Genomic DNA, 19,073 nt, shown 5'->3' on the forward strand with positions numbered 1-19,073 from the left:
ATATACTATAAAATGACCCCCCCCCCACTTTTTTTGTGGTGCTGGGGATCGAACCCAGGGCCTTGTGCATGCGAGGCAAGCACTCTACTAACTGAGCTCTATCCCCAGCCCAAAATGAACCCATTTTTAAGGGTATATAATTCAATAATTTTGGTATATTCCCAGAGTTGTGCAACCATCCCCTTAATCTAAGTTCAGAACATTTTCATCACACCAAAAAGAAACCCATACCTACTAGCAGGCACCCTCATTTCCCCATTACCATTCTGGCTCTGGGAAACCACTCATCTATTTTCTGGTTTTATAGATTTACACAATCTGGCTATTTCATATAAAAGGTGCTGGGAGCCATTAGCCAAGTAAGTAGGTATGACAATTTCCTTGCCAGCGTACCCCATGTTGCAGTGACATTGAATGTAGGTGACCTTGCTCAAGGACCAAGGTGGATTAGGGCGTTCCGGTTTAGGTTCCAGGTTTAAGGTTTAAGATTATTCCTGCTGGGAATAGGGCGTATCCTGCTGCCTGAGTTCCCCTTGAGTTCTCACGGGATTCAGACAGTATATTTTGGAGATAGAAGCCCAGTGGAGGTGGATTTGGGCAGAGAACGTGGATTTCCCCAGAACGTGATTGTAGACGGCTGGTGTGAGTTCGGGAATAAAGAGTTGCTGTTTGAATCTACAAGCTGTGTGGTGGCTCGTGATTGTGTGCCCAGCCAGACTGCGGCATTTGTGCCCAGCCAGACTGCGGCATTATAAGAACATTTCATAAGCCTCATGGTAGTTATAAAGCAAAAACTTATAGAAGTTATACAAAAGATTAAAAGTGGGGCAGATATTGAGGCTCAGCAGTAGAGTGCTCACCTAGCATATGCGAAGCCCTGGGTTTGGTCCTCAGCATCGCATAAAAATAAATAAATAAAATAAAGGTATTATGTCCAACTACAAATAAAACATAATGTTTTTAAAAAAAGATTAAAAGTAAGGAATTAAAACATATCACTAGACTTTTTTAATAACCATGGAAGAGAGGAACAAAGAACCTAACAATCAGAAAACAAAGTGACAATAGTAAATCCTTACATATTAATAATCCTTACATACCATCTTGGCAGAAAATCAATAAGGAAACTTCAGATTTAAACTAAAATTTAGACCAAATGTATCTATACAAAATATTCCATCCAACATCAGCAGAATGCACATTCTTCTCAATTATACATGGGGCATTCCTCAGGATAGATCCTAGAACAGGCCACAAAACTAGTCTTAACAAATTTAAGAAAATGGATCATACAAAGTATCTTTTCTGACCACAGTGGTGTAAAACTAGAAATCAACAATGGGCAATTTCAAAAACTTCACATACACATGGAAATTCAACAACATGTTCATGGGTCAATGAAGGAAGTGAAATTAAAAGAGAACTTTTAAAATGTCCCAAGATAACCTGGGTATGGTGGCATTCACCTATAATCGCAGCACATCAGGAGGTTGAAGCAGGAGGACCACAAGTTTAAGGCCAGCCTGGGAAACACAGCAAGACCCTGTCTCAAATTCTTTTTTGAAAATTTCAAAAGCTAAGGATATAGCTCAGTAGTGGATTGCTTCTGTTTAATGTACTGAAAAAATGAAATAAAACAAAATGTCCTGAGGCAAATAAAAATGGAAATACAACATGTCAAAACTTGTGGGATGCAGCAAAAATAGCTCTAAGAGGTAAAGCTTATAGCAATAAATGACTACATCAAAAAAGTAAGATCCCAGACTTAAAGAAACGCCCTCTGGAGGAAAGCCAGGAAATCTCAGTGGAGGTGTCTAAAGAGATAAGCATTCCCCTTGGAAGCTTTGGGAAGAGAAATCAAGATGGCAATGAGGATACAGGTGAGGAGTCCCAGTAAGAAGGAAAGCAATCAGACGATGAAATTCAGGAATTATCAGGAAATTTTAATAGATTATGTCTAGCAGGACCAGTGCCAGCTATTCAATTGGGCCACATCCAGTTGGGAGAACAAATTTTAGTAGGTACTTTGAACATGGGTTCAGGAGAGTGCAGGAGGTGGGGGAATACATTAACGGGTTTCAGTTTTTCCCAGTTTTTGAACAGGTTAACGTGCAAGATTAGCGTGTCCACATATATGCTATAAATCCTTTTAAAACTATAAAAGAGTTACAATACCCTTGTGATGTTTACAGCCCTAATTCGCCATTTGTACAAAGCTTGCTCCAGTCAGTTTGTCATCAGCCCCTCCCACCAAGGGATTGGGTATCTATCGCTGGATCTTGCTTGAGCAGTGGAGATTTCCTCCTTTGGAAATCATATTGGATGGATTTTTGTACAGAGCAGGCAGAGAGAAACGGAAGGCAAAATATTGAGACCCCCTTAGAGATGCTTATGGGGACGGGCTAATTTCAGGACTTGGAAAGACAGTTGAATTATGAATTTGCAGTTTATGATAAGATAACCGCATGCGCTAAACTCACGTGGCAACAAATTGCCTCCCAGAACCAGTTTAGTTTAGTTTTGACTAAGATAAGAGGAGCTATATGCCGATTTTGTGCAGCGCCTGTATCAAACGACCAAAGATCAATAGGGGATCCGGGTGCTTGTGAGTTTATTGTTAAGCAGCTAGCCATGGAAAATGCAAATAAACTCTGTCAGGACGTTCTCAGGCCCCATAAGAAAAAAGGGACAATTTCAGAATTCATTATTCCCCTCTGCTTGGATATTCGCCCGACTCACCTACAAGGTTTTATACTTGCTGGGCTTTAAAACAAACACTTCATCAGCAGCCTCAGAAGGTGCTTTTCGTCCTATTTGGGTGCCTGAAAGTGCAATGAGACATGGAGGAAATAGAACCAAGATTCACACGACTGAAGATTGACCCGGTGAACCCTTCCCTCAAAAGGAAGCGATTTCAAAAAAGGAAGAAAATGACCCAGCAAGACCCAGCGGAAAAGCTGATCTCGTGGGAAGACCTGAAGAAGCTGACAACACACGATTCGCGAATGATTCAGCTCCTAGGGAGAAATAAGACTCCAATGATGTTGTTTGCTGCAGTAATAGCATTTACTCAGCTGTCAGGTAAAAGGGAGTCAAGCAGACACTTATTGGACCTGTTTTCCAGATCCACCACTAGTACACCCAGCTGTGTGGACTGGAGAATCCATCCCAGTGTTTACTAATGACCCATTTATGATGGGAGGATTTACAGACACTCATATTTCTCCCAATTATGTGACTGAATTTAATTATTCTGGCTATGGTGCCCAATTACCTTTGTTTTGGTCCCACAATAAACATGATGACTGTCTAAGAGTATCATTTGAGGAAAAGATAGCAATTGGGAGACCTAGACTGATTAATCATACTATTACTGGAGACTTAAAACCTTATACTAGATCAGTTATTAAAATGGGACTTTCTCATAACAAACCAGTCATTTCTGCAGAACCTCCACAAATACCTCATTGTCGGTCCTAACAGTTCTGCAATAGAAATTGGCACCTTTCCTAGATGGAAAGATTGTGTAAATACCTTTCCAGTATAACATAAGGTGTCTAAAGATAGTGGGTATATTTTAGATTGGTCTCCAAAAATTGATAAAAGACAATTATGAAAAAGTTCTGCTATGACACCTGCAGGATTTGTTAGCAATATTTTGACCTACAGTGAAGGTGGTATTCAAAAGGATGTTTGGTGCTTAATTGCTGCCTCAGAATTTTTACATTTTACAGACAAGCCTTTACCAGAATTTGTTGGCAATAACTGTAAGGAAGATTCTTGCTATGGCTTATGAGCCTGTGTTCAATCTCCTTATGTCTTAATTATTGGAAATGTGAAAGTTAAATGGGTAGATGATAGATATATTGTAACATGTAACAAATGTAATCTAATTGCATCACCAGATATAATAGAGGGAAAGGAATGCTGATACTTCATAAGCCCTCTTTTGTCTTATTGCCAGTTAATATTTCAGAACCAGGGTACGCTGATACTGGTTTTCAAGTTTTACAACAAATACATGCCCAGCTAGCAAGACCTAAACGTGCCATTGGACTTATAAAAAAAAAGAAGAAGAAAGAAAGAAAGAAAGGTCCCAAATAAATACCAAATGTTACACCTCAAAGATCTAGAAAAACAAGCATAAACTAAGCGCAAAGTTATTACAAGAAGAAAATCATAAAGATCAGAGTAGAATAAATAAAATGAAGTCTGTATGAAAACAGTAAAACTGAGAGTTGGTTTTTTCAAATGATAAGAAAAAATCAACAAACCTCTAGCTAGACAAAGAAAAATAGGGGACTCAAAATCAAAAACCAGAGATATAAATGATCATAAAAGATTACCATGAATAATCATACTACAACAAACTGGATAACCTATAAGAAATGGATAGATTCTAGAAACATACAACCTGCCAATTAAATCATTAAGAAATAGAAAATCTAAACAGACCAATAACAAAGATGATCATTGTATCAATAATAAAAGTATGGGGCTGGGGATGTGGCTCAAGTGGTAGCGCGCTCACCTGGCATGTGCGGGGTGCCGGGTTCGATTCTGAGCACCACATTAAAAAAAAATGAAATAAAGATGTTGTGTCCACCGAGAACTAAAAAAAAATATAAAATAATAATAATAATAAAAGTCTGCCATCAAAGAAAAGCTCAAGACCAAGGCTTCACTGCTAAGTACTACCAAACATTTAAAGAACACCAATCTTTCTCAAGGGACAATATCACTATTGAATATAGATGCAAAAATTCTCAATACTAGCAAACCACATTCAACAGTACATTAAAAGGATAATTCACAATGATCAAGTGGAATTTATCCATGTGATTCAATGATGGTTCAACATACGGAAATCTACAAATATGATAAATTACATTAACAGAATGAAGGACAAAATCATGTGGTAATTTTAATAAGTACACAAAAACTATTTGATAAAATTCAACATTTTATATACAAATGGTCAACAGGTGTAACAAAAATGTTCAATATCAGGCTGGGGTTGTGACTCAGTGGTAGAGTGCTTGCCTAGCCTGTGTGAAGCATTGGATTCAATTCTCAGCACCACATATACATAAAATAAAATAAAGGCCCATCAACAACCAAAAAAAATTTTTAAATGCTCAATATCATTAATGATTAGAAAAATGAAAATCAAAACCCAATGATATATAACCTCACCCCAGTTATATCTCAGATGTTAAGACAACCGAATACTCTCATGAAAAATAAATATCAAAAAGGCAAAAAATGACAAATGCTGATAAGCATGTGAAGAAAAGGAAATTCTGATACAGTGTTGGTAAGAATTTAAATTAGTACAACCATTGTGGATAACAGTATGGAGGCTCCTCAAAAAAAAGTAGAATTACCATATGATCCAGCTACCCCACTTCTGGGCATACATGTAAAGGAAATGAAATCAGCATACCTGCATTCACATGTTTATTGTGACATTCTTCACAATGAGTAAGATCTAAAATCAACCTATGTTTCCATCAGTGGATGAATGGGTAAAGAAATATGTTACATTTACACAATGGAATATTATTTATCAACAAAGAAGAATCTCACTTCCAGAAAAATGGATGAAACTAGAGCACCTTATGTTAATTAAAAATAAATCAGAGGCAGAAAAACAAATACTGCATGTTCTCTCTCATATATGGAAACTACAAATAATTGATCTAAATGTAGGCTAGTGATTAATAGAAGCTGGGGAGGGTAGGGAAAAGAGAGCATTAAGAGAAGTTGGATAATGAATATCAGAACACAAAAGGAAAGAATTCTGGTGTTCTCTAGCACAATGGAATGACTACATTTCACAATAACCTACTGTATATTTTACATGTACAGAGAGGTACTTAAAGACTCCAAACATGAAATGATAAGGAAAGGGAAATGCTAATTATCTTGATTGGTCCACAATTAATGCATGTGTTTAAATATCACACCATACCCCATCAGTATTTACAATTATTACATGCTAATCAAAAGATAAAATATAATTTTAAAAAAGGTAAATTGAGGCATGATAAAATTTTAAAGAATTTTAAAAGAAAATCAATAGCATTTTTATACACTAACAACAAACTATCTTAACAAATCAGGAAAACAATCTCATTTACAATAGCCACAAAAATAAAAACTACTTAGGAATCAATTTAACTAAGGTGGTAAAAGACTTGTGCACTAAAAACTACAAAACCCTGATGAAAGAGTTATCAGAAGACAAAAATAAATAAAAGAATATCCCATGTTCAAGAATTAATATTGTTAAAAAGGCCATTCTATCTCAAGACAGTTACAAATTCAATATAATCCTTTCAAAATTCCAATAACATTTTCATAGACCTATATAAAAAGTGATCTTAAAATTTGTATAGAATTACAAAAAAAAACCCTGACTAGTCAAAGCAATCTTGAGCAAGAAATAATACAACTGGAAGCATCACACTTATTTCAACTGTACTACAAAACTATAGTAATAAATACAGTATAGTATTGGCATAAAAACAGACATATAGAACAATGGAGCAGAATACAAAGTCCAAAATAAATCCATACAATTATGGTCAATTGATCCTCAATAAATGTATCAAGAACATTCAATGGGAGACAATGTATTCAATAAATGATGTTAAGACAACTGAATATTCACATGAAAAATAATTAAATTAGATGCTTATATCATATACAAAAATTAACTCAAATGAATTAATGATTTAAATAGAAGACCTGAAATTATAAGACTACTAGAAGAAAACAAGAGAAAAGCTCCATTTCAATGGTATGAGCAATTCGTTTTTTGGATATGAACCCAATGGACAGACAATAAAAGTAAAAATAGACAAATGGGATTAAATAAACCAAAAAGTTCCTAGAAGATAAATTAAGGAAATCTCCCAGAAAGCAGAATAAAAAGTTAAAGGAAAGAAAACAATAAGGAACAACAAAAAGAAAAGTTTTTTAAAAATGGAGAACCAGGGGCTGGGGTTGTGGCTCAGTGGCAGAGCGCTTGCCTCGCACATGTGAGGCACTGGGTTCAATCCTCAGCACCACATAAAAATGAATAAACAAAATAAAAATATTGCATCCGTCTATAACTAAAAAATATTTTTAGAAAAATGGAGAACCCGAAAGAGTCTCGACTTATTGTCTGGGATAAGAATTAATAGTGCCTCTTTTCATATTAAAAAAACTTATATAAAAGATAAACTATATGTTCACTTTTTATGACCATGCACAATAACAGATAACAGTGTAAATCCCAGCTCTGTTGTATACTTTTTGTTTGATTTTTATAAAGAATGCTCATTTTGATGTCTAACTCCATAAAAATGGAGAAAATAAGTTTTACTTTGCAGGATTGTCCACCTTGAGCTACTGGCTCTTGGTCACAATCTCATAATCATACTCTAAACCTTTTTTTTTTTCTTTTTTGATACTGGGGATTTAACCCAGAGGTACTTTACCACTTAGCCACATTACCAGCCCTTTTTTATTTTTTATTTTGAGTCAGGGAGTCACTAAATTGCTTAAGGCATGGCTTAGTTGCTGAGGCTGGCCTAGTACTTTTGTGTTCCTCCTCCCTCAGCCTCCTGAGTCGCTGAGACTAAGCCTGGTTCATACTTCGAATCTTTGAGTATGCTGTTTTCTCTACATGTAAGCACCACCTCTGATCCCAAGGAATGTAAACAAAAAAGAAAATAAGCCGAAATAAAGAAGAAAATGACTTAAAAAAGAAATGGAGAACTGGTACTGGCAGTCAAACATAAAAATACCAAGAGATCCAAAAAGAAAAAAATAATAGACAAAACTAAATGACATTTTTTATTTTCCAGAATCAAAGAACACATACACAGCACACAGTTACAAGGAAACATATTTCAAGGTACGCATTACTAAAAATTTAGTACAATTAATGAAAAGAAAATATTCCATAAACTTGAAAGAGAAAAATCAGGTACAACAGAAGGGTCAAGAATTAGATGAATTTAAGATTTCAACAGCAACATGGAAATCTAGAAAATCCACTGGGTATGGTGGTCCACGCCTATAATTCCAGCTCCTGAGTAGCTGAGGCAAGAGAATCACAAGTTTAAGGACAGCCTCAGCAATTTAGCAAGACCCTGTCTCAAAAAAAAAAAAAAAAAAGGGACTAGAGATGTAGCTCAGTAGTAAAGTGCCCTGGGTTTAATTTCCAGTACTAATAAAAGGAGGAAAGGAAGAAAGTGAGGGGGGTGGGGACTGAGGGAAGAAGAAAGAAAAAGAAAAAAGGAAACCAGAAAATCCAAGCTTCGTAGAAAAAAAACTATTTCCAATCTAAAATCCCATGCCAAACTATCAGACAAATGTGAGAAAAGAATCTGATACAGAAGTAAAAAGAGTCTCCAAAATGTGAGTAAAGGAGACCCCAGGATGAGAGTTGTACACAAGATGTAGAGATCAAAAAAATCCATTTCAGTTTTCCAATATGCTATTTGTTGGTCTCTACACCTTTCAGAGTACTCTAAGGAAAATTTTTTCAAGAGCACAAAACTGATAGAAAACCAGGTGCAGTCAAAATTATGAAGAGGATTTTTAACTCATCTGGCAACGTTTGGGGTCAAGTCAATAATAAATACACTTTTAAAAAACCAACCAAATATATAAATGACAACTATTAAAGAAGGAACAAATGTTGCACAGAAGAACAAAGTAATGATATGATACTATATGGGTCAGGTGTGAATAGTGTTTATATAGATTTGTTAATATAAATTCTGAATTTAAAATTAAATAAATTTATATATATGTATACATATATATAAATAAATATATTGGATGGGTGGATAAATATGGGGAAATTGAGTATGTTGGGGACACAGAAAAATGAAACAGAGCTAAATCCTTATTCTTTTAAGTAGGAAGTTTACTATGCCTGCTCAAAATTCTAAAAAATAACATTTAAGTTCTTGGAGGTTGCCAAAACAAAGAAATCATAAGTGTTAGGAAGATTGAAAACTTAATTACCTGACTTGATCGTTATATATATATATATATATATATAATCATCACACTGTGTCCATAAATATATATAATTATCATATCAAATTTTTTATTTAAAAAATCATTAAGTAGCAAAGTAAACATGTTATTAATATAAATACCAAGAAATCAGATAAAACATTTAAAATGATCACCTCCAGAAAAGCTGGGGAAGGACTAAGGCTAGAAGCTACTTTTTATGTAATAAGCTTCATAAATCTTCATAATTCTTAAAATTATGGGAATAGGGTAATTTTAACCAAATGAAATTTAGATAAATGAGAGAATAGATAGTGAGTAATATGATATGCAATAAGAAGAAATCAAAAACAATATACTTAATTAAGAAAAATTAAATACTGATAGAAGGATCAATGTCAGGATGTCAGAATCCCTTACAAATTATAAATTAAATATTATCCTTTTTTTAAATACTAGAGAGTGAACCCAGGGTGTTTTACCACTGTACTATATCTCCATCCCTTTTTTATTTTTTATTTTGACACAGGGTCAGCAGAAGACCTCACTGAGTTGCTGAGGCTAGTCTCAAACTTGTGATCCTACTGCCTCAGCTTCCCGAGTCACTAGGATTACCAGCATATGGCTGGCACATATATTTAATATTACAATCTTGTTTTAAATTTGATGTTGCAATGTATTAAGTGTAAGATAAAAGAAAAATTATGATAGTCGTATTACATAATCAACATTAACAAGGTATATGTAAGAACATTATATCTAACTTTTTATCATCCCTGATTTAGAGGGTTCAACAAAGACTCTCAAAATCCTTTGTAAAACTTATAAATTAGGATTTAATTTAAATACACTATATTTACAACAAAACTTGCTATAGCAACAAGAGGTCCCTTACAAACATCTTCATACGGTTGCTGTAGTTCATTCAAAGCAAATACAATATCACCAATATCCACCATCTGGTTACCTGTAATAGAAATAAATAAGTTCAAATACTGTATTTACTTCTGACACAGATATAGTTTTCACTATATGGGAAGTGGGAACAGAGAACCAGCTATTATGAGTTTTGAATGTTTGAAATTATGAATAAGTGAAGTGAAATATAAAATTAAGATTATAGTTTTGCTTCTTAATAAGAGTTTTTCATTGAAATAGTAGAATTTTAAGCTTCTTTTCTAGATAGTCTATATAACATTTTATTCATTTTACATTTTTGAGCATTTACTACAGGTAGTATTTATTTATTCTTTTGTCTTAATTTCTAAATTGTGAGCGCTTCAAAAATAGAGAATGTGTCCTTTACTTCTGTTTCCCCAATGCCTAATAAAGTACCTAATTCCTATCATTTCGAAATTATTTTCAAACAAATAAAATACACTGGAGGCTATAGATAATGCTAAATAAATAGCAAATAACCATTTATTTAGTACCTTCTATTTACTCATATTTAGCACCTTCTATGTACTTTAACTTCCTACCCATCCTTGCCACCACCCCTGTCTAAAGCCATTTTTCTTCTCAGGCAATGCATGACCAAGAACAAGCTCAGATGCAGTGATTAAATAATGTCATTCCAATCGTGCACAGAGGTAGTATAAAAATTTTTTCACCCAAGTATTGGTTTCCCTTGTCGTCCAAGGTGAAAAGGCCCAGAAATAATTCAGTATTATTACCTATAATAATACTGAATTTGTTCTTTAGTCCACTGTTCAATAATATGTGTTAGTGAGCACACTGAGAGAAGTGGTTTTTAAGAGACTTCTGAATCTAAGAAGAATTAAATTAGGTGCAATATAGTTTAATGTTGAATAAGCTTGATTCACTCTGATTCTCTGAAAATTGATAAAGCTATGTATGTCAAGTACAGGCCTTCAAATTACTGCAAAGCAAGTATATATTTGAACCAATCAAAGAAATGTTAGACCAAATTGATGTTAAATCACCTTCTGATCAGGAATTGCCGCCTACATTCTAGTTACTCACTTCCTTAGTATTTTACTTCATTCTGTTCTTGATTATGGTTCTCTACCATATCCCGTCATCTACCCAGGAAATTCCCTGCTGTAAATTGAGTGATGCCACCATTTGTTCTTAGGTTAAGTCTTAAGTCAAGGCTTTATCCCTCAAAACACTTAAATTTTACCACTCAAAACTCTTCTGTTGGATCATATGTATATTAATAATGATGACCATATTATCTTTATCTGCTCTCCATTTATAAAACTCCTTATCTGTCCAGCAGCAACTAATGAGAATGTGATAGCCAACAATTTCTATAGATTCACTAGCTCTTGCTCAATATTTACTCCTTGCTTCTGTGTAATAATAGATACCTATTAAAAAAAAAAAAAACTATCTATTTAAATAGTCCCTGGTGGCCAGAGAAACATTCTAGAATCTGAAATGACTATTTAGGCCCCTACCTGGCTCACCACAACCATAAAGAATAATTCCTGTTTGTGACTAAGTTAATCAATAAAGTTCATTTATTTCATAAGGGAAGTTCAGATCAGCCTCCTACTCATATATGTACTTCTGGAAGAAATTCATCCTGGAAAATACAACTATCTAATGAGAGAAAAAAATGACTGTAATCATTAAGGTCATATATAAGTTAACATTACTCTGAAGGTGCTGAGTAACCATTAACACTGCATTTCAGTAATCCTCAGATAACTCCACAATATCAACAAACCTCCTCTAGCAAAAATTGTGTTAGTCACACTTTTCACCCAGTTCCATTTCCAGATCACTAATTTCCCTAAGAGGAAAAAAAACTGTTATACCAATACTCTATTTCAGAAACCAAAATAACTGACACTTCAAGAACTGCCATCAACTGATTTTCCATTTTCTTTTTGCTATTTCTCTTTTTTTGGAAATTACTTTTATTATGTTGTAATATTTGTTCATGAGCTGTAATTACTTATGTGAAGGAGAGTCCAGAAAACAGATCTGTGACTGTGTTAGCCTTGTCCTTGATTGCAGAGACTTATGAATCACACAGATTAACACTGTTGACTATCGTAGTCACTGAAGATCCAACAGGCTATCAGCTGGAAGACCTCCATATCTGTCCAGCTGTTTCCATCAGATCACAAGACTTAGGAGTGTGGATAAATACATTTTGCTCTCTTGAATTTAAAACTTTACAACAGTTCAAATGCCCTTCCCTGAATGCATAAGTTCAAAAACTTCATTAATTTGATTCAAGGACGTGCTGCCAGTCACAAATTCATCAATTTTTATCTTTTTGGATATATGTTCAGACACCAACTTATGGATACTTCCTACACTCTTCCATCCTCCAAAGACAGTGCCTTTCCATGTACGACCTGTCACCAGCTGGAATGAACGAGTGGCAATTTCTTCCCCTGAAGCAGCTACTCCAACCACCATGCTGACCCACAGACTGTGGCATGCCTCAGGTGCTGCTCTCATGACCTTCACATTACCAATACACTCAAAGGAATAGTCCAACTCCTCCATCAGTCATCTCAATGAGCACTTCCTGGATGGGTTTACTGAAGTCTTGGGGATTAATACATTTAAAGGCTCCAAATTCTTTGGCCTTTGCAAATTTACCTTTATTGATATCCACACCAATAATCTATGAGGCACCAGCAACTTTACAGCCCATGATAGCTGCCAAGCCAACTCCTCCTAGACCAAAGACCACAAAAGTAGAGCCAGGCTCCACCTATCTTCTGGCAAAGGTTTGTTTTCAGATTTAGACAAAATTTTCTCCACACTGTAGGATGTAAGGTGGAACGACGGTATCACCTGCTTTCAGCTTAGTAACTCCTTCACCAACACTTTCCACAATTCCAGACCTTCATGTCCCAAGATCACTGGAAAACACCCTCAGGATCAGCTTCACACAGAGTATAAGCATCAGTGTGGCAAAGTGCAGTGGCAATGATTTTAATTCAAACTTCATGAGACTTTGCAGGTGCTACTTCTACCTCCTCTATAGACAGAGGTTTTTCAGCCTCCCAGGCAACTGCAGCCTTGAACTCAATAACCTAATTCACCATGTCCACCTCTTCTTGCATTTTTCTGAAAATTCCAAAAGCACAATTCCTTCCTCTTCATTAAGAAAATTCATAAAAATGAACATTTTATCTGCCTGTCATCATTACTCCAAAAATAAACCAAATGCAAAAACAAGGTGTTAAAACAGTATCTATAATGCTGTTTCCTTTTAGAAAGGTAACTCAATTATATTATTCTTTACTTCAAAATTCACCTGTATTTTCCATGTATGTTTTATATGTCAAAATACATTCTGCTGTCATGTATGACTAAAAAAATAAAAATAAATCGTATGGTAAAAAAAAAAATTCACCTGTATCTTACAGGGGTGACCCAAATCTTTCAGCATCCAAAATTCATTATTTCCTTTACTATTAAACCAATACAGCTCAGACCCCAGACCATATACTAACATAAATCAATACCTGTCCAAAATTTAAAGATACCTGAGTAACTTATACTCCTTCAATTGATTTTTGTTTTATTTTCTATTCCCATAGATTCTTTTCCCATATTTTTATTGGTGTGTTATGGTTGCACATTATGGTGGGATTCATTGTTACTATTCATATGTGTACATAATACAACTTATATAACTTGGCTAATATTGGTTCCCATTATTTCCCCTTCCAGTTCCTTTCCCCTATTCTACTGATATCCCTTCAATTTTCATGTGATACACACACACACACACACACACACACACCTGTCTCTTACTTTTTCCTCTCTAGCTTCCATGTGAGAAAAAAAAATCCTATCCTTAGCTTTCTGAGTCTGCCTTATTTTACTTAATATATTATTATCAATCCATTTTCCTGCAAATGTCATAATTTCATTCTTCCTTATGGCTGAATAAAAACTCCACTGTGTATATGTACCACATTTTCTTTATCCATTCATCCATTGATGAACACCAAGGCTCATTACATAGTTTGGTTATTATGACTTGTGCTGCTATAACATTTCCCATAGATTCCTCCCCGGCCTCCTCCTCCTCCTCCTTCCCCTTCCCTCCTCCTCTTCCTCTTCCTTCTTCTTCTTCTTTGTACTAGGGATTGAACCCAGTGGCACTTAACTGCTGAGCCACATCCCCAGCCCTTTTTTATATTTTATTTAGAGACAGAGTCTTGCTAAGTTGCATAAGACTTTGTTAAATTGCTGAGGCTGGCCTTGAACTAGCACTCCTTCTGCCTCAGCCTCCCAAGCCCCTGGGATTACAGGCATGCTCCCATCGATTCTTGATATCACATTATCACCTTCTATAGGTACTAACCTTTCTCTATCTCAAAGAAACCCAAAATAGAATCTACAGGTCTTTCTCCCTTTAAATTCCCCTATCAACAACACTAATACAAGACTAAAACTTTTACTGATAATTTAAAATTAAGGAGCATGATAAGCAAGTATATACTATAGCCCTAAAGTTTTATGGCTTCTCTCTACCACCCCTACTCAGCCACCCACTTTTAGGTTCTATCAATCTTCCTGCACTACTAAGCTTCTATTATATACTAAATTCCTATTGTTTTCATTTGTAGAGTATTTCACCTTACCTTTTTGCTCAGTCTAGGTGTTTCCAGTAGATTTTAGTTCCCATAATCAAACATTCCTATTAAGATGATTTTCATAACTAAAAGACAAGTACCTTCCTTATGAGAATTGCAGCCAACTTATAAATATAACAAAAGGAAGGACATATTATTCTTTCTAATTGGAAATGATGAAATAAGGGGTCAGAATTATTAATTAATTTAACAAGTATTTGTTGAGCAATTAATATGTACTAAAAGCATTTTTCTAGGTACTGAGAATATAATGTTAAGCAAAAGTGGACATGTTATCTGTCCATTTGGTGTTTAGTTTCATTTAAGATACAAATGTTAAAAAAATTAAAAATATAATTTGCAACTGTAATTAGTACTATGAGAGTTTATAACATGAGATAAGTGAATAAGAAAATCCTTGAAGAATAGATGGTTAAATTTCGATCTAAAGTGTAAGTAGGAAATGACTAAAGTATAAGTAGGAATTAAGTAAAAGAGAAATGTTCAAGGATGAAAAAATAATATATGCAATGGGTATATGAAAGGAAGGGGCTTGATGTATATAGTTGAAGCTCTAAAAAGGCACAGAGCAAGGGAGAATAGGTCTGAGGTAAAGCTGAAGATCTGGGTAAAGGTCAGACCATGCAAGGCCTTATACATACATTACCTTAAAGCCACCCTAAACAGCTCTTGTCCAAGAGCTATTATTGGATTTTATGCAAGGAGAATAACAAGGTCATATCTGTGCTTTGAAAACATCATTTTATTTGCAGCATAAAAAGGATAAATGTGGATATGAGTAGATTTGCAAGGATGAACTGCAATTGTCCTAAGAAAAGTTTATAGTAACTTGAATCAAAATGGAGAAATAGAATGATTTAATAGATATCTAGGAGTTTAAAATAAGTCAACTTTTCCAGGCACAGTGATGCAAGCCTGTAATCAAACCCAGTAACTCCGAAGTCTGAGGCAGGGGACTACAAATTCAAAGCCAGCCTGGGCAACTGAGCAAGACCGTATCTAAAAATAAAACATAAAAAAGGCTGGGACTATAGCTCAGTGGTAGAGTGTTCCTGGGTAATAGCCCCAGTACCACAAAAATATATACATACACACATACATGCATAAGAGAACTTTATAATGATTGCTTGAGAATGAGAAAGCAATGAAGTTGTCAAAGATGACTCTTAGGTTTTTGCTTCACCTTCCTTGAGCTTGTTCACAGTGCCAAGCACTGTGATACTTGTTCATATTTAATTCCTACAATAATCCTATGAAAATATTATCATTTGTCCAGCCTATTTCCCCAAATAAAGTAGGAGATCTGGAGACCCAGACTAGAATTTCATAAGCCAAAAAGCAAAGTGTTGCAACAGTTTCATGTATGATTTCTCTTGCTCCTGGTAGGGTATATCCTAAAGAATGTTTAATAATATGGCTTATTAGTACTTAAAATCTCTATTTTATACATATTTTCATATTTCAATATATCCCTCTACTAATGTTACCTCCTATATATTCCTCCACTCATATCTACGACTCCAGAGCCCAATAACAACCTAACCGAACTCTATGACACCTGGTTCTACCTCCAGACCACATATCAGCAGCCAAACACCTACTACAAAGCCACCACTAATATACAAAACCAGTGAAACTCATTGAAAAGGATGCCATGTCTGATTATTTTTCTGTCATATTTATATAAACTGTTCTCTCAATCTAAAATGTTTTTCTCACCCTTTACCACTTCTGTTAACCAATTAATCCCTATTAATTCTTCAAGATTTAGCTCAGACATTATCTCCTCTAATAATCTTTCCCTGGGGCTTCCAATATGTATTAGCAGCCTATGTACATTCTATTATAGTACTTGTCACAGAGCATTACTTGACTCTTTCACACTAGAATGTGAGCTCCCTTAGAACAAGAACTGTGTTCTATTCTACTTTGTATCACCTAGCACAGGTCCAAGTACAATAGATATCAAATTAGCGATTATCTGACTCATTAAATGAATGAATTAAATCAGTTAATCAATCACTAGTCTGTTTATTAGAGAATAACCCTTGGACAAATATATTTAATATAAAACATCTGCTAAACATTTATAATATTTTAAAGTAATCTACATTGTGCAAACAGTAATTGAACAGCATAGCAATTAATCCAAACTACATAATAAAATTGAGAATTCAAGAAATTTAGGTCTTGTAGTGCCAATACTCTTGATACTACAAGAAACTACCTCTCTAAAAAAATAAGAAATAACTATTGAAAAGCGAGATGATGTTATAAAAATTTTTAAATCCATTTTACTCTTAGACCAAACATATCAAAAATAAAACATTTTGTTTAAGTTTTCAAGACTATCTTTTATTATAGACACCAGTAAGCAGTGGCAGTGGCAGAAGGTTAAGAATCAAGAATGAAAACACAGAAACAAAAGATAAATCACAAAATTAGTATCTAAAATTCAAGTAACTCACGGTCAGTATAGGAATATTTGATCACTTCCTGCAGTGTGTCAGGGTTTACAAAGATATTCATGCTACTCAAAACAGCAACTACTTCATCAGTAGGAACCCAACCATCTTTTATCCTAGAAAAAATCTCCAAGGCTTTCTGGAATGCTGTGAAAAACAATAAACAAAGAAATTTTTGTACCACGAGAATCAACAGCTTTCCCTGGATAAAAAAACTGATTTTGTGACAGTAACCATATAGGGAAAATAACCTTACATAAGCGTGAGGTTTTCTAAATATTCACCTATAAGTAGGCATTTTCCAATTCTGGTCACATTTCTAGAATAAATTCTAATTTTTGCTATTATAAATATTAATATAATATCAATAACAATAGCTAGTATTTATTGAATATTGATCATGTGTCAAAAACTGCACTAAAAGCTATGAGTTAGCTCATTCAATCATCACAATAGGCTTTTATCTCTACTTACAGATATGAAAACTAAGGCTTAAAAAGTCCCCTTCAACTCACAGCTAGTATGCAGAAGAGTCAAAATACTAATCTAACAATATTAATCCACAATGCTTGCTTTTAATCACTATACTATTTAACTCTTAAAAATTTTAATTAAGACAATTTCTTACCAATGGTATAATCCACAATAGCAAATCATTTAATACACAATCTGAAGGAGTTGTTAATTGCTTAAAAATGAAAATTTTATTAGAAAAGAAGAATGATAGAGAGGCGAAATTTCTTTTCAGCTGTTTTATCATATTACAAAGAGTTTAGCAGTAGTTTAACCACTACTATAAGGTTTCTTTTTTCTCAGAAATTTAATATTATTATGCTAGCAATTCTTTTTTTTTTCATGGTTTCTTAAGAGAGATTTTATTTTTTTAATCTGAAAGACTAAATACATACAGTGGACAAGGCAATATGTGACAAGTGTGATGTCATGTATTCAAAGTGTTTCAGAAATTCAAAGATCATTTCCACATTGGAAGTGGGCAGGTATAGGAATGGTCACAGGAGAGATGTTGAATTTTCTATGATCCCTAGTGATTGAAGAGGGATTTATAGAGGGAAATTAGTAAATATTATGCTAGCAATTCTAACATCAAAAATGAATTGGAGATGCTAGGGCTGTAGCTCAGTGGCAGAGCACTTTCCTCGCACATGTGAGGCACTGGGTTTAATCCTCAGCACCACATAAAAATAAATAAAATAAAAGCAGGCTGTCCATATACAACTACAAAAAAAAATTTTAATGAATTATAAACATGGTTAGAAGAAAATGCACACACCAATCAAGAATTTTTCACTAAAAAGCTTTCCTGAAAACTTAAATGGAAAGCTGTGTCCAACTGCTAAATTAAATACTCCTCTGACAACACATCCCTTAATTTACCTTGATTAAAACATACACACACACACACACAAAAAAAAAATTTTCCTTAACTAACTCCAGAAAACAAATCACTTTATAGTCAGATTAGATTTTCTTGGAACTCAGGATACAATAAGCATATCAATCTTTGGATAAACACAACCAAGAAGGGAAACTGAGCATTATGTATTCATCCAACTAGTAGTTATTGATAAAGTTAGACAAAATAACAAAGGAAAAAAATCCAAAAAAAAAAAATCTTCCTCCATTAAAAGCAATGAGAACACTGGCAAAAATTGTCACAATCAACTTTTTTCAAACTTCTAGAAATAAAACAAAGGCTTCTAGCAATCCAAGAAGTGTCCTCAAAAGAAAAAAAAAATGGATGGCTCTCATTAAGAAACAGTGAGTTTTGTGACATTTTAACTTGCTCTATTCTCATCTCCTTGTCCCCAAGTTCACAGGAACCTTGAAAAACAAGAGCCAATAATCATGATAAAAATGTGTGTGTGTTAGCAAAGTTATTATTTCTTTATTCAGAAGAAATAAAAGAAAGTTAATAAATTCTATGATTAAATTTAACATTCTTATTTCAAAAAATATATCA

At 34.2% G+C, this 19,073-nt stretch overlaps 1 protein-coding gene and 1 pseudogene across 1 annotated transcript in view; both read right to left on the reverse strand.

Annotated features, from left to right (window-relative positions):
• Positions 1 to 19,073, reverse strand: part of Efcab13 (EF-hand calcium binding domain 13) — a 44,421-nt gene that overhangs the window by 168 nt on the left and 25,180 nt on the right. The window contains exons 10-11 of the mRNA XM_046420921.2: positions 17,096 to 17,239; positions 9,920 to 9,991 (exon numbers count right to left, since the gene is read on the reverse strand). Of these exons, the coding sequence (XP_046276877.1) occupies positions 9,920 to 9,991; positions 17,096 to 17,239 (216 nt within the window). The remainder of the gene's footprint in view (positions 1 to 9,919; positions 9,992 to 17,095; positions 17,240 to 19,073) is intronic.
• On the reverse strand, positions 12,169 to 12,866 carry LOC124077096 (alcohol dehydrogenase class-3-like; annotated as a pseudogene).

This window comes from Marmota monax, unplaced genomic scaffold (genome assembly GCF_021218885.2).
Source record: "Marmota monax isolate L192 unplaced genomic scaffold, Marmota_monax_Labrador192_F-V1.1 WCK01_AAM20220418_F8-fsc00322, whole genome shotgun sequence".
Classification (NCBI taxonomy): domain Eukaryota; kingdom Metazoa; phylum Chordata; class Mammalia; order Rodentia; family Sciuridae; genus Marmota; species Marmota monax.